The sequence below is a fragment of the Erpetoichthys calabaricus genome, chromosome 2 (genome assembly GCF_900747795.2).
Source record: "Erpetoichthys calabaricus chromosome 2, fErpCal1.3, whole genome shotgun sequence".
NCBI lineage: Eukaryota > Metazoa > Chordata > Cladistia > Polypteriformes > Polypteridae > Erpetoichthys > Erpetoichthys calabaricus.
This window is the reverse complement of record NC_041395.2, coordinates 85,202,682-85,229,507: the sequence shown is the minus strand read 5'-3', so window position 1 is coordinate 85,229,507 and position 26,826 is coordinate 85,202,682. Positions and strand designations below refer to the sequence as shown.

At 37.3% G+C, this 26,826-nt stretch overlaps 2 protein-coding genes across 2 annotated transcripts in view; one reads left to right on the top strand and one right to left on the bottom strand.

The window, feature by feature from the left end:
• LOC114643388 (membrane-spanning 4-domains subfamily A member 4A-like) overlaps positions 1 to 8,796 on the top strand; it is a 46,195-nt gene extending 37,399 nt beyond the window's left edge. Inside the window, exons 3-7 of the mRNA XM_028791975.2 lie at positions 635 to 742; positions 2,329 to 2,385; positions 5,835 to 6,005; positions 6,845 to 6,955; positions 8,026 to 8,796. Of these exons, the coding sequence (XP_028647808.1) occupies positions 635 to 742; positions 2,329 to 2,385; positions 5,835 to 6,005; positions 6,845 to 6,955; positions 8,026 to 8,085 (507 nt within the window). The 3' untranslated portion in view covers positions 8,086 to 8,796. The remainder of the gene's footprint in view (positions 1 to 634; positions 743 to 2,328; positions 2,386 to 5,834; positions 6,006 to 6,844; positions 6,956 to 8,025) is intronic.
• sv2a (synaptic vesicle glycoprotein 2A) overlaps positions 1 to 26,826 on the bottom strand; it is an 885,655-nt gene that overhangs the window by 128,692 nt on the left and 730,137 nt on the right. The gene's annotated exons all lie outside the window — the stretch shown is intronic.

Here is a 26,826-nt window from a genome sequence, read left to right as displayed (position 1 = left end):
ATTGGCCTAACACAAAGGAGGGTTTGATGCATCATGTGTTTTGAGACATTACTCATTAAAATATCTGCAGTTTGTGCCACAGTCACCCTTATTGATTTTTTTTACTCTGAAATACTTTGTTAATTCCTGAAGGGAAATTGTCTTTCTGCATGACCTTTGGGGGGGTCAAAGTGCAAGGTCAACCATTGCACAGCACCCCTGTAGCAATTTGTTGGTTGAAGGCCTTGCTCAAGGATCCAATGGAGTAGGATGCCTTTTTGGTTTATACCAGATAGGACTGCCAAAGTTTATCTCTTGCATCAATAAGTTTTGGCTTCCCAGCATCCTTTCAGCAGTTCATTGCTTTCCCCAATCAGGCTACTGTTGGCAGGTACTCACCATGGCTTATGAGTAGCAAATGTCAGCTTACCATTTAATATATCCCTGACCTTGACATGCACTGTTATTGTGAGATACATGATGTCATTAACTTCATATGGGACTGAACGTAATGTTTTGGCCCGTGCCACTGATGAATGTTTATATTTGTTTAATCAGCACGTGGACTAATATAACATTTTCTGTAATGTTTTCTCAAATAAACTTTGTCATTTGGGTTACTGCAAATGTTTTGTCTATTCTTGTTTTATTGCAGATTTTACAGTTAACATCTGCCATAGTTAATATCCTCTTTGGTGTTATTATGGCCATGTATTTGGACGCTTTAACTTTCACTGGAATTCCATTTTGGACAGGGATTCTGGTAAGACAACATGCTTTGGTTTGCTTGCTTTATGAGTTTATTTCTCAAAGTCCATATTCAACAGTCATTCTGAACATGCATCATTTGATTCATCTTAGTTTGTCACTGTAGCTGCCACAGGGTACTTCCAGCTGATTGCAGTAATAATCAGTTTAGAAGTTACCAAATTATTGGATATTTTGTTTTATACAAATAAGCACTGGATATTATTTAAATGATTTAAGTTATTTCATATTTTCTGTGTATAGAGTTCTGTGGTCATTGCATACAAATGGCACATATCCAAATATTTCTGCAGTAATATTTATTATTATTCTTTAATATTTATTATTTAAATTGCACTGTTCACATTCTTCCAGCGAAAAATTTAAGGTGTTAATCTCTAAACCAAAAAGTACAATCTAAATCATGTCTCTTAGTGTTCCAGAGCTCCTTTTGAAAGAAATCAATGTCACAAGGTGTTTTATAATGTTAATGCAATTAAATAAACATGCATTTCGTTGTTAGTATAATTTGCTTTTTGTGTTTATTAACCCCAAGTTTTAGGATTAAATGTAGCCTGATTTTATAATTAGAAGGTAGATGTGTCCACATCAGCAAAACAGAAAAAAAGTGAAAACAAACCCAGTCAGTGTAAACCAATGAAAGCTCATATGGAATTTCAATGCCTAGATTGTGGCGATAAGGAATAAGAAATGTGTGTTTTGAACCTCGCAAACACAAGATGTGCTCATTTTTCTGATGGCTATAATTATAAGTATTAAATCAGAATAGAAAAGAGGAACAAAATGGACAAGACTGTAGCTCACCTTGCCGCAGCTGTTAGCCCTTCACATAGCACTGGTACAGCGCTGATCTATCAGGCAGCAGAGAGGCTTGTTTGGACCTCACAAACAGAAGAGAGGCTCATCAGTCTGATATCTCAAGATTCAAATACCATGACAAAATGGAAAAAAGATAAAAGATCAGAGATTGCTGAGGAATTAATTGTAGTTGTTAACCTTTCGTGTAGCTGTGGCTATGTCATGCAACACACTATTGGCTGTCAGGAAAAAAAAGTGTTGAGCAGAGATGTGCTGGAAGATCAGCGCTCAGTCGGTTTTTGTGACATGGGCTTGTAATTTGACATGGTGCAACAACGTGATCAGCAACTGCAATCGGCAAATTTGACACACCCCATGACTAAAATATTCTGTACAGCGGCATTGGTTTAAAACCAATGAAAGAGTTAAGACTTTTTTTTTTTTAATCACTGATCTTCAAACTACGGTAATTATTTCAAAATACATGTATAGGAACAACACAATTGCACGGTGTTAAATTCTGTGGTCTCTGTTACCTAGTGAATGACAGCATACAGTTTGTATTTGCTCTCTGGGTTCATTTGTTCTATGTCCAACATACCAAAAATCTAATGTTATGTTTAATTATCCTGGTACTGTAGATTGTGGGTATGAGCATGACCAGTTATAGGCTGGTGTCCCATCCAGGAATGATTCCTACATGTTGCCAGATTCAGAAAAAGAATGGAGGGATTGCATATACAGATTTTGTTAAAAATATAAACAGCATTTCTCTTTTAACAGTATATAATTTCTGGATCTCTTTCCATTGCTGCAGACAAGAAGCCCAAGACATCCCTGGCAAGTACAACAATCTATTCTTTTACTTTACTGGTGAGATAGTGGAGTCATTTCACAGTTTCCTAGCTAAAATTCTTTGTGTCTAAAATATAAGCATAATGCTAAAAATTAAAAAAAAAAAAAAAAGATAAAACATGCAAAAACTTCAGCTTTTGAGTTATGAAATGCATCTACCATTTACCATGCTAGGTAACACCTCTTACTACATACATACTACTACATAATATCACAGTAAATAATTTTATTCTATTTTTTTTACCACCATAAGTGATACTTAAACAAGGAAATCCATTTATACACTACAATATATACTATACATTTAAAAAGTCAGTCCATTATTTGTGAGTTTTAAAGTAGGCAGATTTTGTAAACTACACCCATATATAAAAATGAAGAAAGCCTTATCAACACTTATAATTATATTTATATTCTAACTGAACCTTAAATATTCAAGTTGGAACAAGTACATTTATTATAAAAATTGGAAAAATACATTTTATAATGCATATCACAAATAAAAGTTTTGACATGTTTTTCTTCCTAGATTTCAGGTCTGGTTTTGGTTTAATCACCTACACTTTTTCAATAAGATATCACAGACAGAAGAGTTCAATAATATCCACAGGGCTTCCTGTTCGATATTTTCTACTGTATATTGATCCTCCAGATCTGTTAAACCAACAGTATGCTTAAAGTGGTAAAATGTCATCTAGTATTTATCCTAAATTTGACTTGTGTATTCAAAGTATGTTTTTTTAAATTATTTTTTAATCACTGATTCACATTATTTAATTTCTTTTGTGGCCAACAGGGGGCATCACTGAGCCCCAGACTTCCAGACACAACTACACACAGACAGTTCAAGTGAAGGTATTTTTTATTAAACAAAAGTACCTTTCCATAGGTCTTATTTCCCCAATCACTACAGTACTTCCTTCCTTCCTTCCTTCTCTACTCCTTTTTCTACTCCTCCAAGTGAGTGTCATCCTTCCAACTCTGACTCTTTGAGTCAATGGGGATGGTCCCTTTTATGCTGGACTCAGAATCATGTCAGGTGTCAGGACAGTACAAGCAGGAAGCACATCTGGATCAGACAGGAGCCTCAAAAAATAGGGACAACTGTCCCTTTGAAGCTCCCCCTAGTAGCACCAATGGAAGCCAGAAGGGTTTCCCCCTGGGACTGCAACTCCTAGCATGCCGTGCAGGCACAGGAATGTGTATATTGGCCCAATGTGTTGGAGGAGCATGCAGTCTTGGGAGGCTGTCTCCACCCACTCTCCCGGCAGCCCTGGACAGATAAAGGGATGGGGTTTACATCCTGACGAGGCCACTAGTGTGTCTCTACCCCCAGGCTGTAAGTCATGTGTGATGTGAGTTAGTATTTATGTAATGAGAGCCTTAAAAAGCACTTGGTGCACATAAAAGAAGCATACTGTAGGTTTGATGGGAATTCACAAAACATTAGAGACATTAGGAGAGTGTAACTTTTTTTTTCTGCCTAGAGCAGAGAAATGAAAAGCCCAGAAAGCTTTTTCTATGCCCCATGCCAAAGTTCTCATAGCCAAAATTGTATAAATTTAGAATAATAAATGGATGCCCTGTAGCTACAAGTATTTAGCAGCATTATTATCAGAGTCTCCGTTACAACAGTAACATGAACAGTCACAAAGACAAAAAAAAGTTTAATGGAAGAGTCGTATGGTGGAAGCCACTGATAACCAGGAAAAATACATGTAATTATTTGATATGAGGCACGTGGATGTTCCTGTTGCCTTTAGGGAGAATTTTCAATGGACAGATGAGAAAAAAGTGATTTTTTTGGTTGACATGGGACCCAGTATGCTTGCTGTAGTGTAAACACAGCATTTGAAAGTAAGAAGATCACATTAGCAAAATGGTGGTTGGTAATGTAATAGCAATCGATTGCTTCGCTGGATGTGAATATGCTCTATCATGTTTTACACAAAAACAAAAGGTACCTTTCTCAATTGGGATAGAAAAAATTATAAAATCAGCTATGCAATTGCTACCTGTAAATTCGTACCCGTCTCACCATATTTTATTCCACTTATTCAACCCTAGGGGCCGCTATGACAGGATGCTTCACTGACCAGGGCTTGGTTAAGAGCATCCTCTCATACTGTTAAGGGATAGGAAGGAACAGTCTAAACCTCTTGGTGGTTCTAGTAATAGTACTTTAATTTAGACTTTCACTTAGACATTACATTTAAGCCAGTTGCAGCAAATATAAAGCATTACATATAATTGCAAACCCTGGGTGGATTATAATCTTAATGTAATCACATGTGCAACAGCAAAACCGCTGGAGACATATTCCCAGATGGTCCAATTCCTCAGTTACAAATTACACAGTGTATCCTTACTTAAGGATAATGAAAAGAAAAAGATTTCTTGCCGGAAAGAGAGAGCTCTTTGCCAGTGTCCATTTTTTCCAGGCTGCAACTAAGCTGAGCAATTTGTGATATTGTGAGAAAGTAACAAGTGAGAGAGCTCTTCCCCTCCCTTCATGTCCAACAAATTAACATATACATGAAGCACCTGTGTTAAATGTTTTCCTTTCCTTTGACAGAGTGGCATAATATTTTTTCAATTACTCAAAACCAACAGAATATGTCTTCAGACATCATTATCTCTAAGCTTAAGGTTATTTTCCCATTAAAATGGCACCTAACTATGCAAAAGACTATGTAATCATCTTTGCCTTTCAGCTTGCATTGCACTCCTGTTCAGCTTGACAAAACTTTCATCCACTGGTAGAAATCTGTGGTGACAGGAGAAGTCATGAAGAAGCCAAATAACGTTTTTGCTGCATATTGTTGTATATTGTAAATACAGCAAAAAAAAAAAATCTCTCTATATATATATATATATATATTTATATATATATAGTAACTTTTTAAAGCAGGTATTCTCATATCAAATCAATGATGTCAAATCAATTGCATTGATCATTCCTCTGAATATACATGTGTATATATATATTTAGTGGACTTTTAACAACACATTATAAGTAAAGGCTCATAATCCTCTCACAATTTATTTGCTCTTACTAATTGTAATAGAGTGATTGTGTTTCTCTTTCTTCAGTACTTCTTTATTATTGTCTTTTATAATGATTTGATCTTCAAAATTAAACAAATGAAAAAATAATTTTCAGGTTAACATGTATGTTCTGTTTTATGAGTAAGCCTACTATTTAATGTCCTTTATAAGGAAACATTTTGATTTTTTACTGTGTGGCCCACTTCGCTTGTTAACAACAAGAGCTGTGGCCCTGTTTAGAAAAGGCTGAGAACCACTAATTTAAAGCATATGTTAGAGTGATATATTAATTGTTGGTTATATTTGATGCACACATCAATATTGTTTTTGTTTGTTTTGTAGAAATGAAAATAATGATTTTTAAACCATTTTATTAATTGTTGCAGATGAACGCCATGTTAACCATGAACATCATTAGTTCCATAGCAGCTGGGATTGGGATAATTTTCTATGCCACGAATTTAAGCTTTCGAATCTATATCAGCTATTGCTTTTACCATTTAGAATCTGATTATGTTTCTCCCTCAAGCTGTGAAATTTTACATGAAAAGCACACAGTAAGTAATTTTCCCTAACTTAATGTATTTTATGTCTGCTCACACTCTGCTTCATCTTGAATTTCTGTTGAAGAACAATTGACAATGAGATGGAATATGCCACCTTTGATCTTTCTTTAAATTTGGTGCTTAATTCAGTATTACATTGAAATAGACATTTCAGTACAGCAACTGACAAATCAGATTCGAACAGAATGTGATGTTTTGCAGAGTAATGCACTTAGATGTGCAGACTTTCATTAAAGAGCATCCTTCTTCCATAATATGCAATGTACAAAGCACACATTTTCATCCTGTAGAACTGCACATTGGGTTTGAGAATGTTAAGTTACATATTTGCATTCACCATTTCTCTTCCATTGTGGGCCACCAGATCAGTACTGTTGAATGAAATGTTGGACTTAATTGGTCTGTCTATCCTTCTTGCTCTGTCTTTTATGAGGTCATGAGCTATACTCTATAACCGAAAGGAAAGGGCCACATTGGTTTCAAGTCCTTAGTATACAAATTGTTTTTTTCTTTGTGCATTTCACATTTGCATAACTTAAAAATACATATTAACAGACTTGTAAGTGATATTTTTTAATAAGAAAGAACTTTCTTCAATATTTGAAAATTTAACTGAAGATAGAGGTTTAATATTTAACACAGTTATTAAGAATCATAGTGATTGTTTGTCTAGGAGTTCCTGAGAAGATGAGTCTTGTAAATTGACAAGTACAATGTTTTCTAATATTTTATTAGTTCTGCGAAATGAGAGAGGGAAATAGAAATTGACAGTAATACAAATATATAATTTTTTTTCTTACTAAAGTTTTCTTTTCATTCTGTTTTGGCAGATACTTCATAATGGAACAATAGGCTTGATGCTAGTTTTCACTATTTTAGAGTTTTTTGTGACCATCATCACATCTAGTTTTGGGTGCAAAGTTATTTGTGGCCAGAATTTGGTGGGTATATTTCAGTTTGCTTTGTCTGCATTTCTAATACTATACTACTGGAATTGCAAAGTGTTTTACTATTGTAAGTATTTATATTGGTGTCATATTTTGAGGTTGGAGCAGATCAGCAATAAAAACATTAAAATACTTTTGACAAGGAAAGGACATTCAGACCAGCATAGGTGAATAGGCTTTGATGAACTAACTTTTGCAAAATATCTTCAAGTTGAAATTTAAAGGTCTTCAGAGTACTATTATTTACTATACCACTTAGTAAATTACTGCATGTATCATAACTGTGTTTTTCTGTATTAATAAAAACGTTTGGTATAGTTTATGGAAAATGTGCACATCATTGAACATCATTGTTCTAGGAGAGGAACTCATTTTAAGTATCAGATTCATCCGCCCTACCAATTTACATCATACTTTTTACTGTTTCTGTTATTTTAAATTTTATTTCCTAAATGCTTAAACTAAAAAAGGGAAAATCCTTATCTTTTATTATAGCTCCTACATATTGAGAGCACAAATATAGACTGTGAGGAATGCATATTATTTTAGTGATTTTTATTATTCAAAGACAATTGCTGAAAGGGTTGAATATTGACCAAAATCCAGTGGGTTATCCTGCAACTTGTGCCTAGCATTGTATATATGTGTATAATTATGTAGATCTTAAATGCTGATGTGAAAAGGCTCTGTGTTAAAATAAAGTCTGTAGCAACAAGATTAATGCCTAATACACACACCATAGAGTTATATATTCCCTTTATTAGCTACTTTCTGGTATGCTTGAATAAGAACTATGACCATGAATGAAAAAAAATAACTCTCTATTTTTAGAGAGGTTTGGGCACATGCATTATTGTTGCTATCATAGCATTTCCTTATGTAAGACTGCTTTATGTTACCACTGTAATTTAGTTAATTTAGGAAGTTATTATACTTGAAATGCCAAGTCTTTTTCTATCTTTTATTTGCATTAATACATTCACAAACATTTTAATTTTGAGTGACCTCTAAAGAAATATATTATTCTAAATAGCTTATTTAAATATTTTTGTTTTTATTTCCAGCCAGTGATTATTGTCCAGCAAACCATCCATTCAAACACAGATCCTGCGCCCAATGTTTAAATGTCTAAAGAGAGAAGAAATATTTTTTGGATTATTTTCTTTTCCTACTTGGAGAAAACTCATTTACAAGAATCATATTTAATGGATACAAATGTATTTTTTGGAGACTGAAATGATTATATTCAATTTATTATGTTTACAGTATGTATTAATCTCCTTATTTGTTTTAGCAAATCAAGCAGATATGCATCCACTGTCTGTTATGACAGCTTTATGAGGACCAATGCAAAAAAGAAAGTTGTGATGTACAATAATAAAGCTAGCTTTAAAAAGAAAGAACATTATGTGTGGATATTAAACAGGAGAGAGAGCACACAAGAATGGTTTTCTTTTCTTTTTCTTTTTTTAAGTGTACAAATGAAGGGCAGCAAAATATGACAGAAAAAAAGATATCTGAGTGCAAATATCATCTATTACATTGTTTTGGAAGGTAATTAACTAAGTATTATTGATATAATTATTATTTCTGCTTAAAAATGTTATAACCTTCCTTAGTTGAGCATATTGAAGATTCTACAATAAAAATCTTTTAATTATATTTGTAGATTTTCCATTAAACTAGGCAGACCCTGTTGGCTGACATTCATTCAAAATTCTTTTATTTTTTTAAGGTGTAATTTTACCAATAAAATACCATAAACTGAGATGCATTATGATTATCTGGAAAAGTATATCCTGACCTATAGAATTATTCAGAGTGTAAAATAAAAACTATATTATAAATACAAAAACCATTACCTATTCCTTTAAATTATCTTAACACAATATTTTTGAAGTCTCTTTCCTACCTTGAAATATCTCTGGGTCAGCGGAGGCCACAGTTTTAGTTCCAGATATTTAGTTATCTATTTATTTTTACAGGTATCTAAAAAGCTTTATAATGTAACGCAGTGGTCCTTAGAGGGTCTGTAGTATTTTTCTTTGTTCGTTTTTTTACCACTAAACAGAACTGCAATAAATATAGTTTGAAATTTTAATTTAGTTTGTATTATTTCAATGTTTACTTTATATATAAAAAGTAGCTGTATATTATATGTAATTACTTTAGATAATATTACTGATATGTAACTTACTGTATATTTCCCCAGGTAAGTGACAGCATCTGCTGAAGTTAAGTACATTATAATATTATTAAACTATATATATATATATATATATATATATATATAGTAGCAGTACAGGCGTATGTCCACCTCTTGAACCCTCAGGTACCACTCCAAACACCAGGTGAAAGTACAAGACTCTTTTATTTTGTTCTTATACAGTGCACCAAGCACCCTCCACTCCACACTACTCATATAACTATCACAAATACTAATCGCAACAATACTCTCTCTCTCTCCTCCTCACCCAGACACTTAGCCACCCTACCTCCCAGCTCAGCTCAATGTCTGGGCTTTCCCAGAGTCCTTTAATATCCCCTGACCCAGAAGTGGTTCCTGTCCAAAACCCACAAGTCCTTATTGCTTCCGGGCCAGGGTAAACAGTCCTTTTCTTCAACCCGGGAGCACATCCTTTCTTCCTGTCATGTGACCATGACGTACTCCCGGGTTATAGGGCACATAAGAGTCCACGAGCCCCACTACAGCGACTCCCGGTGGCCCCCAAGGTATCCAGCAGGGCTGTGCATAAAAACTACAGAGTCCATGAGGCCCTGCTGGAACTCGGGGCACGTCCATGCTGTTGGGAGAGCTCCTCCTGGCGGCCTGGGGGAGGGCCGGCATTCCACCACATTATATATATATACTTGTTTGGAAATATATATATTTATATATATATATATAAAATCCTAAGCCTAAAAGTGCAATGATTTTATGTGACTTTTTATGTCATGTTTTTTGTCACGCTTTAAATCTGGCTTATTTTAAAGCCTACAGTACACATATATGTTTTGTATCATTCTTTTCAGAATTTATCAAACTTTAATGTGATGTTGTTAGATTTTCAGATTCTTATTCCATTTTTAAATTATAAACTAAAAAATATCAAGAACTCACGTCCCGTGAAACGAGACTTTGTGCCAAGAAATTTAACCACACTCGGGGCCGGAAATAAAAGACAGAGCAGGACAGCTGCTGTACAGGCTTTTAAATGTTCGAAGTACCACGCGAGATGCAGATCACGCAGCACAGCAGCAGCAGCAAGCCAGCAGCTGATTGAGCAAAGAGAAGGTAAAAAAAAAAACTGTATTTGTTTCCCGTTGTATCACCGCTTAAGTGGGGGCTTCGGAGGAGCATCAGCGTCTCCTTGGGGTGCGTTCAGTCCCCCTCTTCACAACATGAGTGGCAGAGACGGACGTGAAGGCTGGGTGGGGTTGTTGAGAGAATTTGAATTTGTTATCATTCTGACTTTTAAATATTTATTTAAAGGCATATAAAATATATTTCAACTAAGAATAAAATTAACATAATTTTGGTTAAAAAAGGAACAGCGGATAGTGTTGCTACCTCATCCCAAGAGCTGTTAAGAAAGGAAATGATATCAAAGGATGTACAGCAGGATTTTTTTTACTGCAAAAATACTTCAACTTTGAAAAAATCAGCAGCAGTAGCAACTGTGAGTGAGACTAATAGAAGCCAAAGCAAATTCAGTGATGACACTAGCTTTATAGCCATCAAGTTCATCCTCTGTCAGTTTAGAGTAAGGAGAAGAAATTGTCACAAGTACTACGCATCAGACTGCATGCTCAGGTTGACCATTTTCCTAGGAATTCAAGTAAATCTGTTATAAGTAACACAGCATGAGTGGTTAGAAATTGTTTCATTATCATCTAACTGGCTTATACATGTATTGTTATAACAAGCTAAATAGCTATTTGCAGTCCATATATCCAGATGTTCCTCTGATAGTTTATGTTCTATAATTTGCATTTGGCTTTAAAACGGTCATCAACAATTTCAAGGCAATTTTTGCATGCCCGTGACAATACTGATTAGAGTCGTTGTGCCTGTTTCCTGTCATTTGATATAGGAGTCTTATAAAATATCTTGATTCTAAAGGTTATCAACGCGCAACCTCTGGCATCTAATAATAATAATAATTTTTTGTATTTATATAGCGCTTTTCTCACTACTCAAAGCGCTCAGCAATTGCAGGTTAAGGGCCTTGCTTAAGGGCCCAACAGAGCAGAGTCCCTATTGGCATTGACGGGATTCGAACCGGCAACCTTCCGATTGCCAGTGCAGATCTCTAGCCTCAGAGCCATCACTCCGCCCATCTTTGTATTAGATTACTTCCTTTCAGACCTCCAATCTTTCTTGTTGATGTTAGTGGAAGCAAAAAGGTGCTTCCAAGAAGACTGTAGTACTTGGACCTTTTGCTTGTTCTTTTGACTTTTAGTCTACTTTTCGTGCATTGCTTTTTGGCGGGTGTCATTTTGACTTCCTCCTGGTTTGCTGACAATTGCTTGTTCCAGAGCATGTCTCAATGTGCTCTTTTTGTGACTAAAACTTTTACTTGCACTTTTTCATTCCAGCATGCAGGCTATATACCTTGCAATTCTTAACAGGTTATATCAACCCATTCATGTCAGGATGATCTATCCAAACCCAACACAAACTAACACCATTTTTAAAATGATGGATTACATTTGAAAGCAAATACTTGAATGATTACTGCAAAAATGTATTTATTACTCATATGCTGTTATGTAACACAATCTTAACAAAAAAATGTGTTTAGTCTTTTTAATCAGAATCCACTTTATTGGCCAGGTACACTAATGTGCTCTAGGAATTTGTCTTGATAGTATGGGTGCAACATACAAGGACAAGACAGGTTACAAAAGATAAATATAAAATGATAAAGTATAAAATATGATAAAGCATACAAAGGCAATGCAAAAAATAAAGAGATAAAGTAGGATTTAAAATGCCCAGGTAGTCTAGTGTGCAGGTATACATACGTAGATACTGAGTAGCAGCCTAGACCAGGGGTGGGCAAATTCATTCCTGGAGGGCCGCAGTGGCTGCAGGTTTTTGTTCTAACCCAATTGCTTAATAAGAAGCACTTATTGCTCTAGAAACACTTCTGCTTCATTTTAGTTATCTCCCTTGTTAAGATTATGAACCCTTATTGCTTATTTAAGTCTTAAACAGCTGCATTCTTGTTTTTTAATTGCTCCTTATTAGCAATAAGATACAAATGACAAAAGAAACCAGCAGTTATCCATTTTGCTTGTTACCCTTTACACCTGTGTGTGTTTATCATGCACTATTTGGTTTAATTAAATACTTGGAAGGAAAGAGAAGAGAAGAAAGTGAAGGATTGAAAATTACCCATCCATTTTACACTTCAAAGTATTTGAATGATATCCTTAGAATGGAAAAAAAAATCTAGGATATGAGAATGACTTGACTTAGCAGAGTTAAAGCACTAACAAGCCATGAAATGTAATTATTGGCAAGGATTGTTTTCTAATTAAGCAACTGGGTTGGAACAAAAACACGCAGCCACTGCGGCCCTCCAGGAATGAATTTGCCCACCCCTGGCCTAGACCTAATCAGTCAGGATAACTACACATGGTGAAAAACTGTTTAGGTGACATGTTATTTCAAAGCACAAAGGAGTTTCGCGAAGGGAAGTCTTTGGAACAGGTGATGCCCTGGGTGAGTCGGATCAGCAGTGATCTTTGCAGCCCACCTCCTTACCCCTGGTCTCTTGTAGGAATTGAATGTGCAGTAAATTACAGCCTATGATCCTTTCAAAGGCTTTGATGAGGTCAGAATGGACTTTATGATGGCTGTGTAGAAGTGGACTAATATTGCTTAGGGAAGTTTGAATTTCCACAGTTGACACAAAAAAGAACGTTCTTTGATGGGCTTTATTAATAATAAATGTGATGTTACTGTCCCACTTGAGGTTTTCTGACAGCACAGTGCCTAGAAACTTAAATCACTCTGTCATCCCAATGGCTGAGCCATTTATAGCAAGTGATAGGTGAGCAGGTGACTGTTTCCTGAAATCTATAGTCATCCCTTGTGTTTTTTTAATGTTAAGGTCCAAATGGCAGCATAACAATGTCAGATGCCCTCCCTCTTGTCTGTATAAGATTACTCATCATTGTTTGAAATGAGGCCGATTAGTGTGATGTCATCTGCATATTTAAGATGTTGACAGATGAATTACCAGAGGTACAGTAATTGGTATATTGTTAAAAGAGTAGTCGGGAAAGGACACATCCCTGCAGTGCACCAGTTCTATGAGTTAATGTGCCAGACATGTGCGTTTCCCAATCGCACATTCTAGTTCCTATTTGTAAGAAAGTCTGTGATCCAATGGCAGATTGAATTGGACAGTTAGACTGGGTAAGTTCCTTATCTAGGAGCTCTAGGATGATTATATTTAAACCAGAGCTGTAGTTCATAAAACTACATCATCCACAGACCGGGTGGCTCTGTATGCAAACTGAAATGAGTCCAGGATGTCTTTTGTAGCATATTTGAGATAACTCAACGTTCTTCATGATCACAGAGGGTAAAGCTACTTCTCTGTAGTCATTCAAGGCTGTGACCTCTTACAAAGCATCAGAAAGTGGTTATTAATCTCAGCAATGTGGCCTACTTAAATATACTTCACTTCGGAATGGCCAGGTGGCCTTAAGTGATACTGCATTTCTCAGTATGACATCCTTGAGTCCTGCACATTCACATGTAATTTTACAGCAGATAAACCATACTGAAGTGGTAGTGCTGCAAGGCCTAGCAATACTGTCACTCCCTAATCAGTTGAGAACTGTCAGGTACCCCATAAAAACATTTGGATACCAGGGTCACGATGCAATAATATGGTGTTTTATGTTTTGCATTATATTGTGTATTGTATTTTAGTGATGTTATATACTGTAGTTCATTCTATTTTTTATTTGTCTTAATCAGACTCTATTCTAACAACACTTTAGAGTAGGTACTAAATGCTAAGCACCTATTGTATTAGTTACATACTATTACATAGCAAGATATTAACAAAGGTTTCTTTTGATTTCATTAATACTCACAAGGTATTAATAAAGATTCTAGCACTGTAGGAATAACTTGTATCATCACCACACCATCGTTAACGTTACAGAATTTCCCATCTACTGTTATTATGTATGCTTGAATTTTTGATGAAAGCTTCACAGTTCTTTCCTAAAGTTTTGTTCTATTCTTAGTCTGAATTTTCATTTTGTTTTAAGGTTTTTGGATCTTACTTAATGTTATGTTTTGCTTTTCTGTGTCATGGTTACAGACTTCCAAGAAACAATTGATGAACACTTTTCTTTTGCCATCACATTCTTTCTATGGCACGTTGTTGGCAACACCAAATTTTGCTGGTATTTAAAAGTGGCATGCAACACTTTCAGCAGGATCAAAAAAAAAGAACTGTAAAATGAATAAAGAAATATCATTGAATGCTAGATTTCCTTGTAGTTTTGACTTTCATTTTTACTTCGACAGCTCCTTCAGATTTTTGCCATTTTCAAGTTAGACTCTCGATGCCTGTTGATCTTTCTGGCTTTGATCCTCGCATGACTCGGACTTTTATTTAGTGGCATTGAACTTCATCTCATAGTCAGTTGTTCTCACAACAATTGTTGGGCTTTACATTATAGCCCTTAACACCAGCCTTGTCTGCCCTTCTCAATATGATGAAGAAGCAAAGGAATATAGGGTTGGCTTGGAATGGAAAATGATCCATTTTTGAAATTGCAGACTGCTTACATAATATTTTAATTATTTTGCTCAGAGAAATCAGGATGAACTCAATTTACAGGAATTTACTTACAGGCATCTTTTCTTTTACATTCTTCCAGTATTGTACTACTGATTTATATACAGTGCATCCGGAAAGTATTCACAGCGCATCACTTTTTCCACATTTTGTTATGTTACAGCCTTATTCCAAAATGGATTAAATTCATTTTTTTCCTCAGAATTCTACACACAACACCCCATAATGACAACGTGAAAAAAGTTTATTTGAGGTTTTTGCAAATTTATTAAAAATAAAAAAATTGAGAAAGCACATGTACATAAGTATTCATAGCCTTTGCCGTGAAGCTCGAAATTGAGCTCAGGTGCATCCTGTTTCCCCTGATCATCCTTGAGATGTTTCTGCAGCTTAATTGGAGTCCACCTGTGGTAAATTCAGTTGATTGGACATGATTTGGAAAGGCACACACCTGTCTATATAAGGTCCCACAGTTGACAGTTCATGTCAGAGCACAAACCAAGCATGAAGTCAAAGGAATTGTCTGTAGACCTCCGAGATAGAATTGTCTCGAGGCACAAATCTGGGGAAGGTTACAGAAAAATTTCTGCTGCTTTGAAGGTCCCAATGAGCACAGTGGCCTCCATCATCCATAAGTGGAAGAAGTTCGAAACCACCAGGACTCTTCCTAGAGCTGGCCGGCCATCTAAACTGAGCGATCAGGGGTGAAGGGCCTTAGTCAGGGAGGTGACCAAGAACCCGATGGTCACTCTGTCAGAGCTTCAGAGGTCCTCTGTGGAGAGAGGAGAACCTTCCAGAAGGACAACCATCTCTGCAGCAATCCACCAATCAGGCCTGTATGGTAGAGTGGCCAGACGGAAGCCACTCCTTAGTAAAAGACACATGGCAGCCCGCCTGGAGTTTGCCAAAAGGCACCTGAAGGACTCTCAGACCATGAGAAAGAAAATTCTCTGGTCTGATGAGACAAAGATTGAACTCTTTGGTGTGAATGCCAGGCGTCACATTTGGAGGAAACCTGGCACCATCCCTACAGTGAAGCATGGTGGTGGCAGCATCATGCTGTGGGGATGTTTTTCAGCGGCAGGAACTGGGAGACTAGTCAGGATAAAGGGAAAGATGACTGCAGCAATGTACAGAGACATCCTGGATGAAAACCTGCTCCAGAGTGCTCTTAACCTCAAACTGGGGCGACGGTTCATCTTTCAGCAGGACAACGACCCTAAGCACACAGCCAAGATATCAAAGGAGTGGCTTCAGGACAACTTTGTGAATGTCCTTGAGTGGCCCAACCAGAGCCCAGACTTGAATCCTATTGAACATCTCTGGAGAGATCTTCAAATGGCTGTGCACCGACGCTTCCCATCCAACCTGATGGAGCTTGAGAGGTGCTGCAAAGAGAAATGGGCGCAACTGGCCAAGGATAGGTGTGCAAAGCAAGGATAGGTATTCAAAAAGACTTGAGGCTGTAATTGCTGCCAAAGGTGCATCGACAAAGTATTGAGCAAAGGCTGTGAATACTTATGTACATGTGATTTCTCAGTTTTTTTATTTTTAATAAATTTGCAAAAACCTCAAGTAAACTTTTTTCACGTTGTCATTATGGGGTGTTGTGTGTAGAATTCTGAGGGAAAAAATGAATTTAATCCATTTTGGAATAAGGCTGTAACATAACAAAAGGTGGAAAAAGTGATGCACTGTGAATACTTTCTGGATGCACTGTACTTAATTCATCAGTTCCTGTTGGTTTATAACTGCATCTGTTTCATTACAAGGTTTGTGAAAAGATTAAAATTGACAGCCTGTCAATCAAATGTGTATAATGTCACGTCCTAAAACCCCATGTGTGTATTTTAACATAAATATGGCTTGTCCAAGGGATCAAAGAGGACAACAACTGAAGGGCAATGACAGAGAAAGTGACATCAGAGGTTGAGACATGTGCAACTATTTCATCTGGACTATAAATAGCTACAATTGCTAAATCAAAAGCCACCCAGGAAAACATGCACTCCTTGACATTGCTGATTTCCAGTAAGCTTTTCTAAAGAATATGTCTACACTTTTGCTATCTATTTTATTTTCTGTTATATTTTCGTCTATTTTATTTTCCATTATATTTTTGTCTATTTGGTATTGTTATATGTTAATAAATACCATGTTGCTTTTATATTTTATATACTTTGATTTTTATCTGGTGTGATAAAAATAATAAACTCAGTGTAGGATGTTTGCTGCTTTCTTGCCACCAGGGTTAAACAAGGCTGTGAGGTTGCTCCTCAATAATTAGAACAACTGCAGGAAAAGTAAGACATTGTTGAGTTGAGCTTTTACGAGTGTCACAAGGATGTCCCTATGTAGAGAGGCCTGTGCAGAATATTGCAGAGTAACTGGCAATTGGAGCACTCAAGACATTGTCTGGATAGGATCGCTTTGTGTATGTGTGTGTTAATCTTCAAAAGGGGGGAGTAGATGAACCTTGTAAACATACCTAGTAAATCTCACACATTCCTTGACATTACAAGGGCTTCCTAATGCAGTGCTGAACACTAGAATACTGAATCTTATATATAGGCCTGTGTTACTTGGAACAAATTCAAGAGTATACACTGACACCCAGCAGGTCTTCTGCAATTTTTAACAACTCCAAAAAGGCCTTGAGAGAATATTTCTGTTCACTTTCAACATTTAAATAATAACATGCTTTTCTTGGCTAAATTGTTTTTTCCTATTTTTTTGTTTGGCTTATCGTAAGTGATGCCATTTTCTTGCTAGGATGCTATGCGTTGCTAGATGAATGAATCATACAACACGTGCTGTCATGGTGGTCTGTTAAATGCAGATCACATGTTGAATTGTGCTCAAGTTTCATGCAACTAATTGAATGACTTCACGAGATAGCTCTATTTTTGAGTAATATAGTTAAAAAAGAAAAACAGGAAATTTAGGCCTTTACTTTGCCCTTGAATTAATCTGCCAAACATTGAATGTACAGGATCAGACTCTCCCTTTCAGACTGCTGTCAGCTGGCCTTTAAAAGTGATTTTCTTATACTGAATTATAACAAACAATTTGTAAAATTTTACTGACTTCATGGCTTTCATTATAAAATCTGATACACTGTATTCTCCCAAGGCCTTTTTTGTTTTGTGCCTTCCACTAAAGTTAGGGATGAATTACCTGTAAAAATGTATATTTTTCTTTCCTTGGTTTTCCTATTTTATTTGGAAGGGGCCATCAGTTTGCTTCTAGACTCTGGAAATCATTTTGTAGTAATTGCCCTTAATTAATCTTTATGTTATCACCCTCACATTAAAAGTCAAACCAAACATGCAAACCAGGAGTAAGAAAAATAACTACAAGGTTATACACTATACTGCCAAAAGTATTGGGATGCCTGCCTTTAAACACACACATGAACTTTAATGTCATCCCATTCTTAATACATACATAGGCTTTAATATGGATTTGGCCCACCCTTTGCAGCTATAACAGCTTCAACTCTTCTGAGAAGGCTTTCCACAAGGTTTAGGAGTACGTTTATGGGAATATTTGGCCATTGAGAGCATTTGTGAGGTCAGGCACTGATGTTGGATGAGAAGGCCTGGCTCGCTCGCAGTCTCCACTCGAATTCTTCCCAAAGGTGTTCTTTCAGGTGGAGGTCAGGGCTCTGTGCAGGCCAGTCAAGTTCCTCCACACCAAACTCACTCATCTATTTCTTTATAGACCTTGCTTTGTGCACTGGTGCACAGTCATGTTGGAACAGGAAGGGGCCATCCCCAAACTGTTCCCACTAAGTTGGGTGCATGAAATTGTCCAAAATGGCTTCTTATTTTGAAACATTAAGAGTCCCTTTCACTGGAACTAAGGGGCCAAGCCCAACCCCTGAAAAACAACACCACACCATAATCCCCCCTCCACCAAACTTTACACTTGGCACAATGCAGTCAGGCAAATACCGTTCTCCTGGCGACCACAAACCCAGACTCGTCCATCAGATTGCAAGACAGAGAAGCGTGAGGATAGAGGACACGTCTCCACTGCTCTAGAGTCCAGTGGCGTCTGCTGCATCCGATGCTTTGCATTGTACTTGGTGATGTTAGGCTTTGATGCAGCTGCTCAGCCATGGAAACCCATTCTATGAAGTTCTCTGTGCACTGTTCTTGAGCTTTTGGAGGTCTGTAGCTATTGACTGCAGAAAGTTGGCGACTTCTGCACACTGTGCACCTCAGCATGTGCTGTTCCCGCTCTGTGATTTTACGTGGCCTAACACTTCGTGGCTGAGTTAGTGTTGTTCCCAACTGCTTCCACTTTGTTATAATACCACTAACAGATGACTGTGAACTATTTAGTAGTGAGGAAATTTCACAAATGCACTTACTGCACAGGTGGCATCCTATCACGTTAGCACGCTTAAATTCACTGAGCTCTTAGGAGTGACCCATTCTTTCAAAAATGTTTGTAGAAGCCATCTACAGTGCTTGATTTTATACACCTGTGGCCATGGAAGTGATTGGAACATCTGGAGTCAGTGATTTGGAGGGGTGTCCCGATACTTTTGAATATGTAGGTAGAGTATTTTTCACTTTACAGACCAATTAGAGTGAATATTTATCCTGGGCAGAATATGTCATTGCAGTTTCTGGCCTAAAACTATATAAGCAGTGTTGTCAAGTCCGTGTTTTTCCTGCCCAATTGGGCTATTTTTGATCAGTTGCCATAGGACAAAATGTGCTTTTGCGTGTTGCATTTTTCTGGGCTATTTGTTCCTTTCCTCTGTGCTCTTACCATGTTTTTCACCCATCCGGGATTCCCTTTCCGTCACTTTGGACCTTTAACCACACTTTATTGCTCTCAGACCTCAGAGGGGCCCCACCCCCAAACACTTTTCAATAGGATGTTCCTAAGCCCTTGCTCTCAAATCTCCAAGGGGGATCTTGCCCACTACTTTCTGGTGTGTCACTTTGAATACGTCATGTATTGAACCACTATGTGGTTTTTGACCCGTCCTTGGGCTGGAAATTTTTTCAGGATTTGGCAAACCTGTATATAAGTCCTTATTAAATACTTAAGCCTATGGGTCCAGTTACCTTTAAATTAGCATTGCCTAGCAGTTTAAAAATCCATCCCTTCTTCTATATTTCCTGGGTTTTTCTCCCAGTACTGATATGTCTCCACCTGATGGTCAACCCAATTATACAATACAAAATTCAACACCATCCAACCTCTGCTCCTTAGGGACAAGCTGACAGAGATGGGAGTAGATTCATACCTGGTGGCATGGATCGTGGACTATCTTACAAACAGACCTCAGTATGTGCGTCTCGGGAATTGCAGATCTGACATTGTGGTCAGCAACACAGGAGCGCCGCAGGGGACTGTACTTTCTCCGGTCCTATTCAGCCTATATACATCAGACTTCCAATACAACTCGGAGTCCTGCCACGTGCAAAAGTTCACTGACAACACTGCTATCGTGGGCTGCATCAGGAGTGGGCAAGAGGAGGAGTATAGAAACCTCATCAAGGACTTTGTTAAATGGTGCGACTTAAACCACCTACAGCTGAACACCAGCAAAACCAAGGAACTGGTGGTGGATTTTAGGAGACCCAGGCCTCTCATGGACCCCGTGATCATCAGAGGTGACTGTGTGCAGAGGGTGCAGACCTATAAATACCTGGGAGTGCAGATGGACGATAAATTGGACTGGACTGCCAATACTGATTCTCTGTGCAAGAAAGGACAGAGCCGCCTGTACTTCCTTAGAAGACTGGCATCCTTCAACATCTGCAGTAAGATGCTGCAGATGTTCTATCAGATGGTTGTGGCGAGTGCCCTCTTCTACGCAGTGGTGTGCTGGGGAGGCAGCATTAAGAAGAAGGACGCCTCACGCCTGAACAAACTGGTGAGGAAGGCAGGCTCTATTGTTGGCATAGAGCTGGACGGTTTGACATCCGTAGCAGAGCAACGGGCACTCAGCAGGCTCCTATCAATTATGGAGAATCCACTACATCCATTAAACAGTGTCATCTCCAGACAGAGGAGCAGTTTCAGCGACAGACTGCTGTCACTGTCCTGCTCCACTGACAGACTGAGGAAATCATTCCTCCCCCAAACTATGCGACTCTTCAATTACACCAGAGGGGGTAAACGTTGAACATTATTCAAGTTATTGTCTGTTTTTTACCTGCATTTTTTATTACTCTTTAATTTAATATTTTTTTGCTGCTGGAGTATGTGAATTTCCCCCTGGGATTAATAAAGTATCTATCTATCTATCTATCTATCTATCTATCTATCTATCTATCTATCTATCTATCTATCTATCTATCTATCTATCTATCTATCTATCTATCTATCTATCTATCTATCTATCTATCTATCTATCTATCTATCTATCTATCTATCTATCTATCTATCTATCTATCTATCAAAATGTCCTGTATTTAAGAAGAATTGGTGGCCAGGTGTTTTATTTTTGAATAATTGAAGGATGTTGTCTGGTGGAAAGGCATCAAGTTTCTGCTTGATACTTGTGTTTGAAGTCCATGACTTAAGGGAGAATTTGTGTCAGGCTCTGCAGCCAAATATTCTGCCAGATTTGTAAAAGACTGGCAAGCCACATGGGCAAGTAGGAAGAACAAGAAGATGAAATCAATAAACTAAACAGGGGTCAAAACCAGGAAGAGTGTTTTACTAACTGGTTAGTAAATAAAATCTGCACTTCATTCTTTAGTGATTATTATAAAATAAAAATGGGAAATGGCAAAAGCTGTGTTGTCTGCTTTTTTGATCTTTCTACTGATCAACTTTTTTGATCTTGTTGCTGTCTTTGTGGTGATAGCTATTTGCATCAACATGTTCACGATTTGTAAATGTATTATTTTGTGTCCACTGGAGCTTGCCTCATTCAAGTTGAGATTACTTTCTGGCTTTGGTCAAACCAGTTTACTTATGTAAGTGCTAGCAAGCTCAACTGCAGAGCTACTACTTTACCTCCTTTTTGCAAGCAGGCCTAAAGGCTTTGCAACAACAGAAGTTTTTCTGCCTCTTCTCCATGCTGTAGTTTTAGGAACAGCTGGCAGCACATCCTGTGCTTCCAGCCAACAATATATCTTATTGTGTGTGTCCTAACAACTTACCAAGTGCCTACAACCCTTCTTTGTACTCACTGAACATTATGACTACTTCCCAGTTCCATGTGGATTAGCTAATGACACAGCTGTTTTCAAGTTATTTGTGAACAACTCTATAGTTTTTACATATTAAATACTAATGTTTTTTCAAAAATAAAACTGATCTTTTTCAACCTACTATATTTATGTTCTCTTTCTGTATCTTAGTGTTATGAAGAAACAGACCAAAAAATACTTTACCACTACATTCAGTGTAACATTTATTAACATCCACCACTACACCAATCTGATGGTCAGCCTAGTGATCACCTTTACTCTCACTCAGATCCCAAATTACTTGAACTTTTAAACATGGGGCAAACATTTCACCCTAACCGCCCTAATTCTATTGTGGGAAAGAACCACTACATAAAGTATTACCACCACTCAAAAAAAAAAAGGGTATTGCATTATTTTGCAAAAATGTTGCGTTATTTCACAGCAATTATCGCATTCCTTCATTAAAAATGTCATTATTTCGCAGTAATTATTGCATTATGTCTCAAGAGAATTGCATTATTTCACAATAATTATTGGATTATTTTACAAAGGTATTGCCTGTTGCCACTAGTGTCATGGTGCATGCTCATGCTTCAGTTTATTAGTGACAGCGAGAGACGGAGAGATTAGGCACATGCATATTGTGCAATCAAGTGACAAGAACTGAATAGACATTATAGTGGTGATTCCCAACGTGGGGAATTTGATTTTTTAGGGGGACAATTTGAGAATTTAGGTACGTTAAACAATTTCTAAAATGAAAAAACAGAAATTCACTGTTAAAAATGATAGAAAAAAATAAACAAATTATTTTTATTTTTTACAGAGACATTTATATATTTATATAAACATAGAAGGGATGGTGAAGAACCCTTTAATTTATGATTTTACAAAAGGCTTGGGTTTTTCTACTTAGAAATCGTTTTTACCATTAAAATAATATGAGTTGTAACAATGATTATAAACTTTTGCAATATAACAAAAATATAACAGAAAAAGCTGTCAATTAAGCTATTTTATATTTATGAATATCACATCTCTTATTATGTTTTCAGAACTGTATTTGCTGTATTTTCATATTACTTAATATATATATACTGTATATATATATATATATATATATATATATATATATATATATATATATATATATATATATATATATATATATATATATATTTAACAATTTCTTAGTGATTTCTATTGTCAGTATTTCAACTATCCTTTCCCTCTTTTGTTTCCATGTTCTTTGGAAGCTTGTTTAGACTAAATTAATGACATTATGGGCTTCCTCCATGTGAGTAGGAGTTCACTTATTGAATAGGTAATAATAAGAATAAGCTATATGTTACAGTGGGAGACATCATGATTTTAGAGAGGCCTAGGTGGGGCATGGCCAAAAAATGGTTGGGAACCACTGCTTTATAGGCATATACTGTACATTCAATCCTGCATGTACAGGTGGATAAATTGAATCCACACAGTTTACGGGCACAGGGAGTCAGTGATTTTTGCAGCAGAACTTTGTATAAGGCAAGAAGTAACCACGGTTGACAGTATACCAGTCTTTTGCAGGCCTCAATCACATAGCCAATCAGAAAAGAATGTGCTGTGTGCAGTCTAGTTCCCAAACCTATAAAGAAAATAAAAGTTTTGTTTTAAGTCAATTATTTGCTCAATTATTTTGTTGTCTTGAAACAGTGGCACAACAGGGCTTAAGTTGGTAATAGAAAAGAGGATCAATATTTTTTTACCTCACCACACATGAAGGAGTCAATGTTTTTTGGTAATTTCCAGTATTCAGTGTTAAAACTGGCGATCATCTGAAGTTAAACACACTCACTGATACCAATCAGTCCAGAAATGTGCAGAGAGAATGTGCTAACCCTGGCACTATGAAGCAGGAATGCTAGCTCTGCACTACCACTGTGCCTATGTTTAAACATCTATGCTGAACTTACTACACTTTATTTAGCCTGATTGAAATTAAATGTTCACCTATAACATCTGTTCACTTTCTCTTTCATTGTCTGTCACTAGATGACTGAAGCACATGCATGAACAATCCTGACAGCAGCAGGCATTATCTTTGTGAAATAACGCAATAATTTTGTAAAATAATACAATAACATTTATGAAATAATGCAATTACTTTTGCTAAATAACACAAAATGTTTGTAAAATAACATGGCAATTAGTGCGAAATAAAGTAATTCTTTCCCTCCTCACTGTTTTCTCAAGTCCCAGGCAGAAGAATAGAGTTCAATAAATTTATTTTTCAATACTTATTCCTAGTGTCATAAACTAAATCAAAATACAGTGTGGCAATTCTCACCATACTCCCTGGGTTGTCATTTAGTTCTGAAGATCAGCAATATATCCAATATGTGTAGCATTATCCCATGCTGTTCTTTCTTGCAGTTGCTTGAAGCTTTGGCAGTGACTCAAGGCATTTTTGGTTTGACTTCCCTTCCTGATTAGTGCATTGTTTGACTTTATGTAGTTATACTTTGGTGTGATGATGTTTCCGATCCTGAGGTAATTCACCTCTCCTCTGGGGCATATAAAACTATCTTACTCTTCTGATGCCAAAAGCAAGACTTGTACAATGTACTACTTTGGCAAGGTATTTTCTTGTGTAACTTTGTATGTATCTCTTATCAGGAAAAATATACATGACCAAGCAACAATTTTCACAGCATTCAAAAAGTACATTTAAACAAAATATCTCTATACTTATAGCACCATACAGTCCTGACAATTTTTTATTAAAGTAATTATCAAATTATTCATGCAGTTCTCAGAGCAAATCTGAGTTTCCCCATGAGGTAACCTATTGGGGCTCTTTAACCCTACAGAGACACCACCTACTTCCACAAAGTCTTCTAAATGTTTGAACACCTCCACCTCTGGGGTTGATATCCCTGGACAGAGTGCACTACTTGCTTTCCACTTACATCTGACTATGACCCACCTACTGGACCTCTGTAACCACCTGAATTTACTGTTAAAGATACTCTCACTAATATTACTACATGCTTTCTTCCTGCTGCTTCTCGTGCACTACAAACTACCTGTTGAAAGTATTTTAATCATTATTAGACTTTCCCATACTCCTTTCTGTTTTTCTAAGAAACTGTTTTTGTTTTTTTGTGGTGGCTCTGAGGTTAGGGATCTGCACCAGAAGGTTGCCGGTTCGAATCCCGTAAATACCAAAAGTGACTCTACTTCATTGGGCCCTTGGGCAAGGTCCTTGACCTGCAATTGCTCCATCCTGGGTATAATGTTCATCTGCATCCAGCCCCTGCATGTAGGCCCTCCAAACACCAGGGAAAAATTTGGAGTTGGTGGCAGAATTGGCACTCCAGCCACCATAAAAAACCTCACACTGGTTCCATTCCATCTGAACTGGTGTGGTGCTAAGGTGTCACCCGTTACATGGCTGCACTCAGGTCCTAATCTGGGATCCTGTGTTGGTTTGTCATGTGGTGGGTGCGACGATGCACTGTATCAGCGTGTGTCCTAACCTCTCTTTCTTTCTAACCCAACACAACATTCAATACACTACCTGTTTAAATGCCACCCTTTTAAAAGTAAGTAACCTTTTGCTTCCTTCCTTACAGTGAAATTCATTCACTTATTTAAAGACATTATATAAATAGAATAACTCTGTTACATTTTGTAAGAAAATGGACCACAGTTATAGTGCCCTTTGTTAACCGTGTGTATCAGAACAACTATGTAACTAAGTAGTTTTCAGTATACAAATATCACCATATATGATGACTCAGGCGCCGCCGAGAGTGGCAACCTTTTCAGGAACTCCGTGTACGACTTTATTTTTCTACCTTTTTTTTTTTTTTTTTTTATTGTTATTTTTTTATTGATCACTCCTATCACTTTCTTTTATGTGGATTCATTCCCTGGACACTCTTACTTTTACAACGTGGACATGGATTTTTACACGCCGAGACTTGTCTATTCAAGTAGTCAACTTCAAGTGCTGAGAACAAATGCCAGTGTCGGTGTGGTTCCCTATTTACCCTACGAGGTAAGAAGGCGGTATCGTGGCAGCAGAGCTGGCACTGAGCTAAAAATGAAGCGGCTTACGAGAAAGTGGCGTTTTAAGCCTTCGGTGCCTTCTGTGATCCTGGGAAATGTGAACTCAATATCAAATAAGATCGACGAACTGGCTGCGCTGGTGAAAAATGTCAGAACCTACAGAGAATGCAGTTTGTTGTGCTTTTGCGAAACGTGGCTAACTACCACCATCCCAGATGCTAACGTGGAGCTACTCGGGTTTAGCACAGTTAGAGCGGACAGAGACACAAGTACCTGCGGGAAGCACAAAGGAGGAGGTCTAGCTCTCTATGTCAATACAAGATGGTGTAGCTCTGGACATGTTAACGTCAAAATCTCCACTTGCTGCAGGGACATCGAACTGTTGGCCGTAAGTTTGCGTCCCTATTACTTGCCCAGAGAGTTTGGACATGTCATTGTTGCTATTGTTTACATCCCTCCTCAGGTGGATGTGGAGATAGCGAGTGACATCATCCATTCTGCTGTTGCTAAGTTACAAACGCAGCACCCTGAGGCGCTTGTGCTAATCGCTGGAAATTTTAACCATGTGACGCTGGACAAAACATTACCTGCCTTCACCTAATATGTGGACTGTAACACCCGGGGAAATAAGACTATTGACTTACTGTAAGCAAATGTTAAAGACGCATACAGCACCACCCCGCTGCCTGCGCTTGGGAAAGCAGATCATAACCTGGTTCTGCTTCAGCCTCACTACAAACCAAAAGTGAGGGAGCACCTACAACCACACGCTCATTCAGGAAGTGGTCCCCTGAGG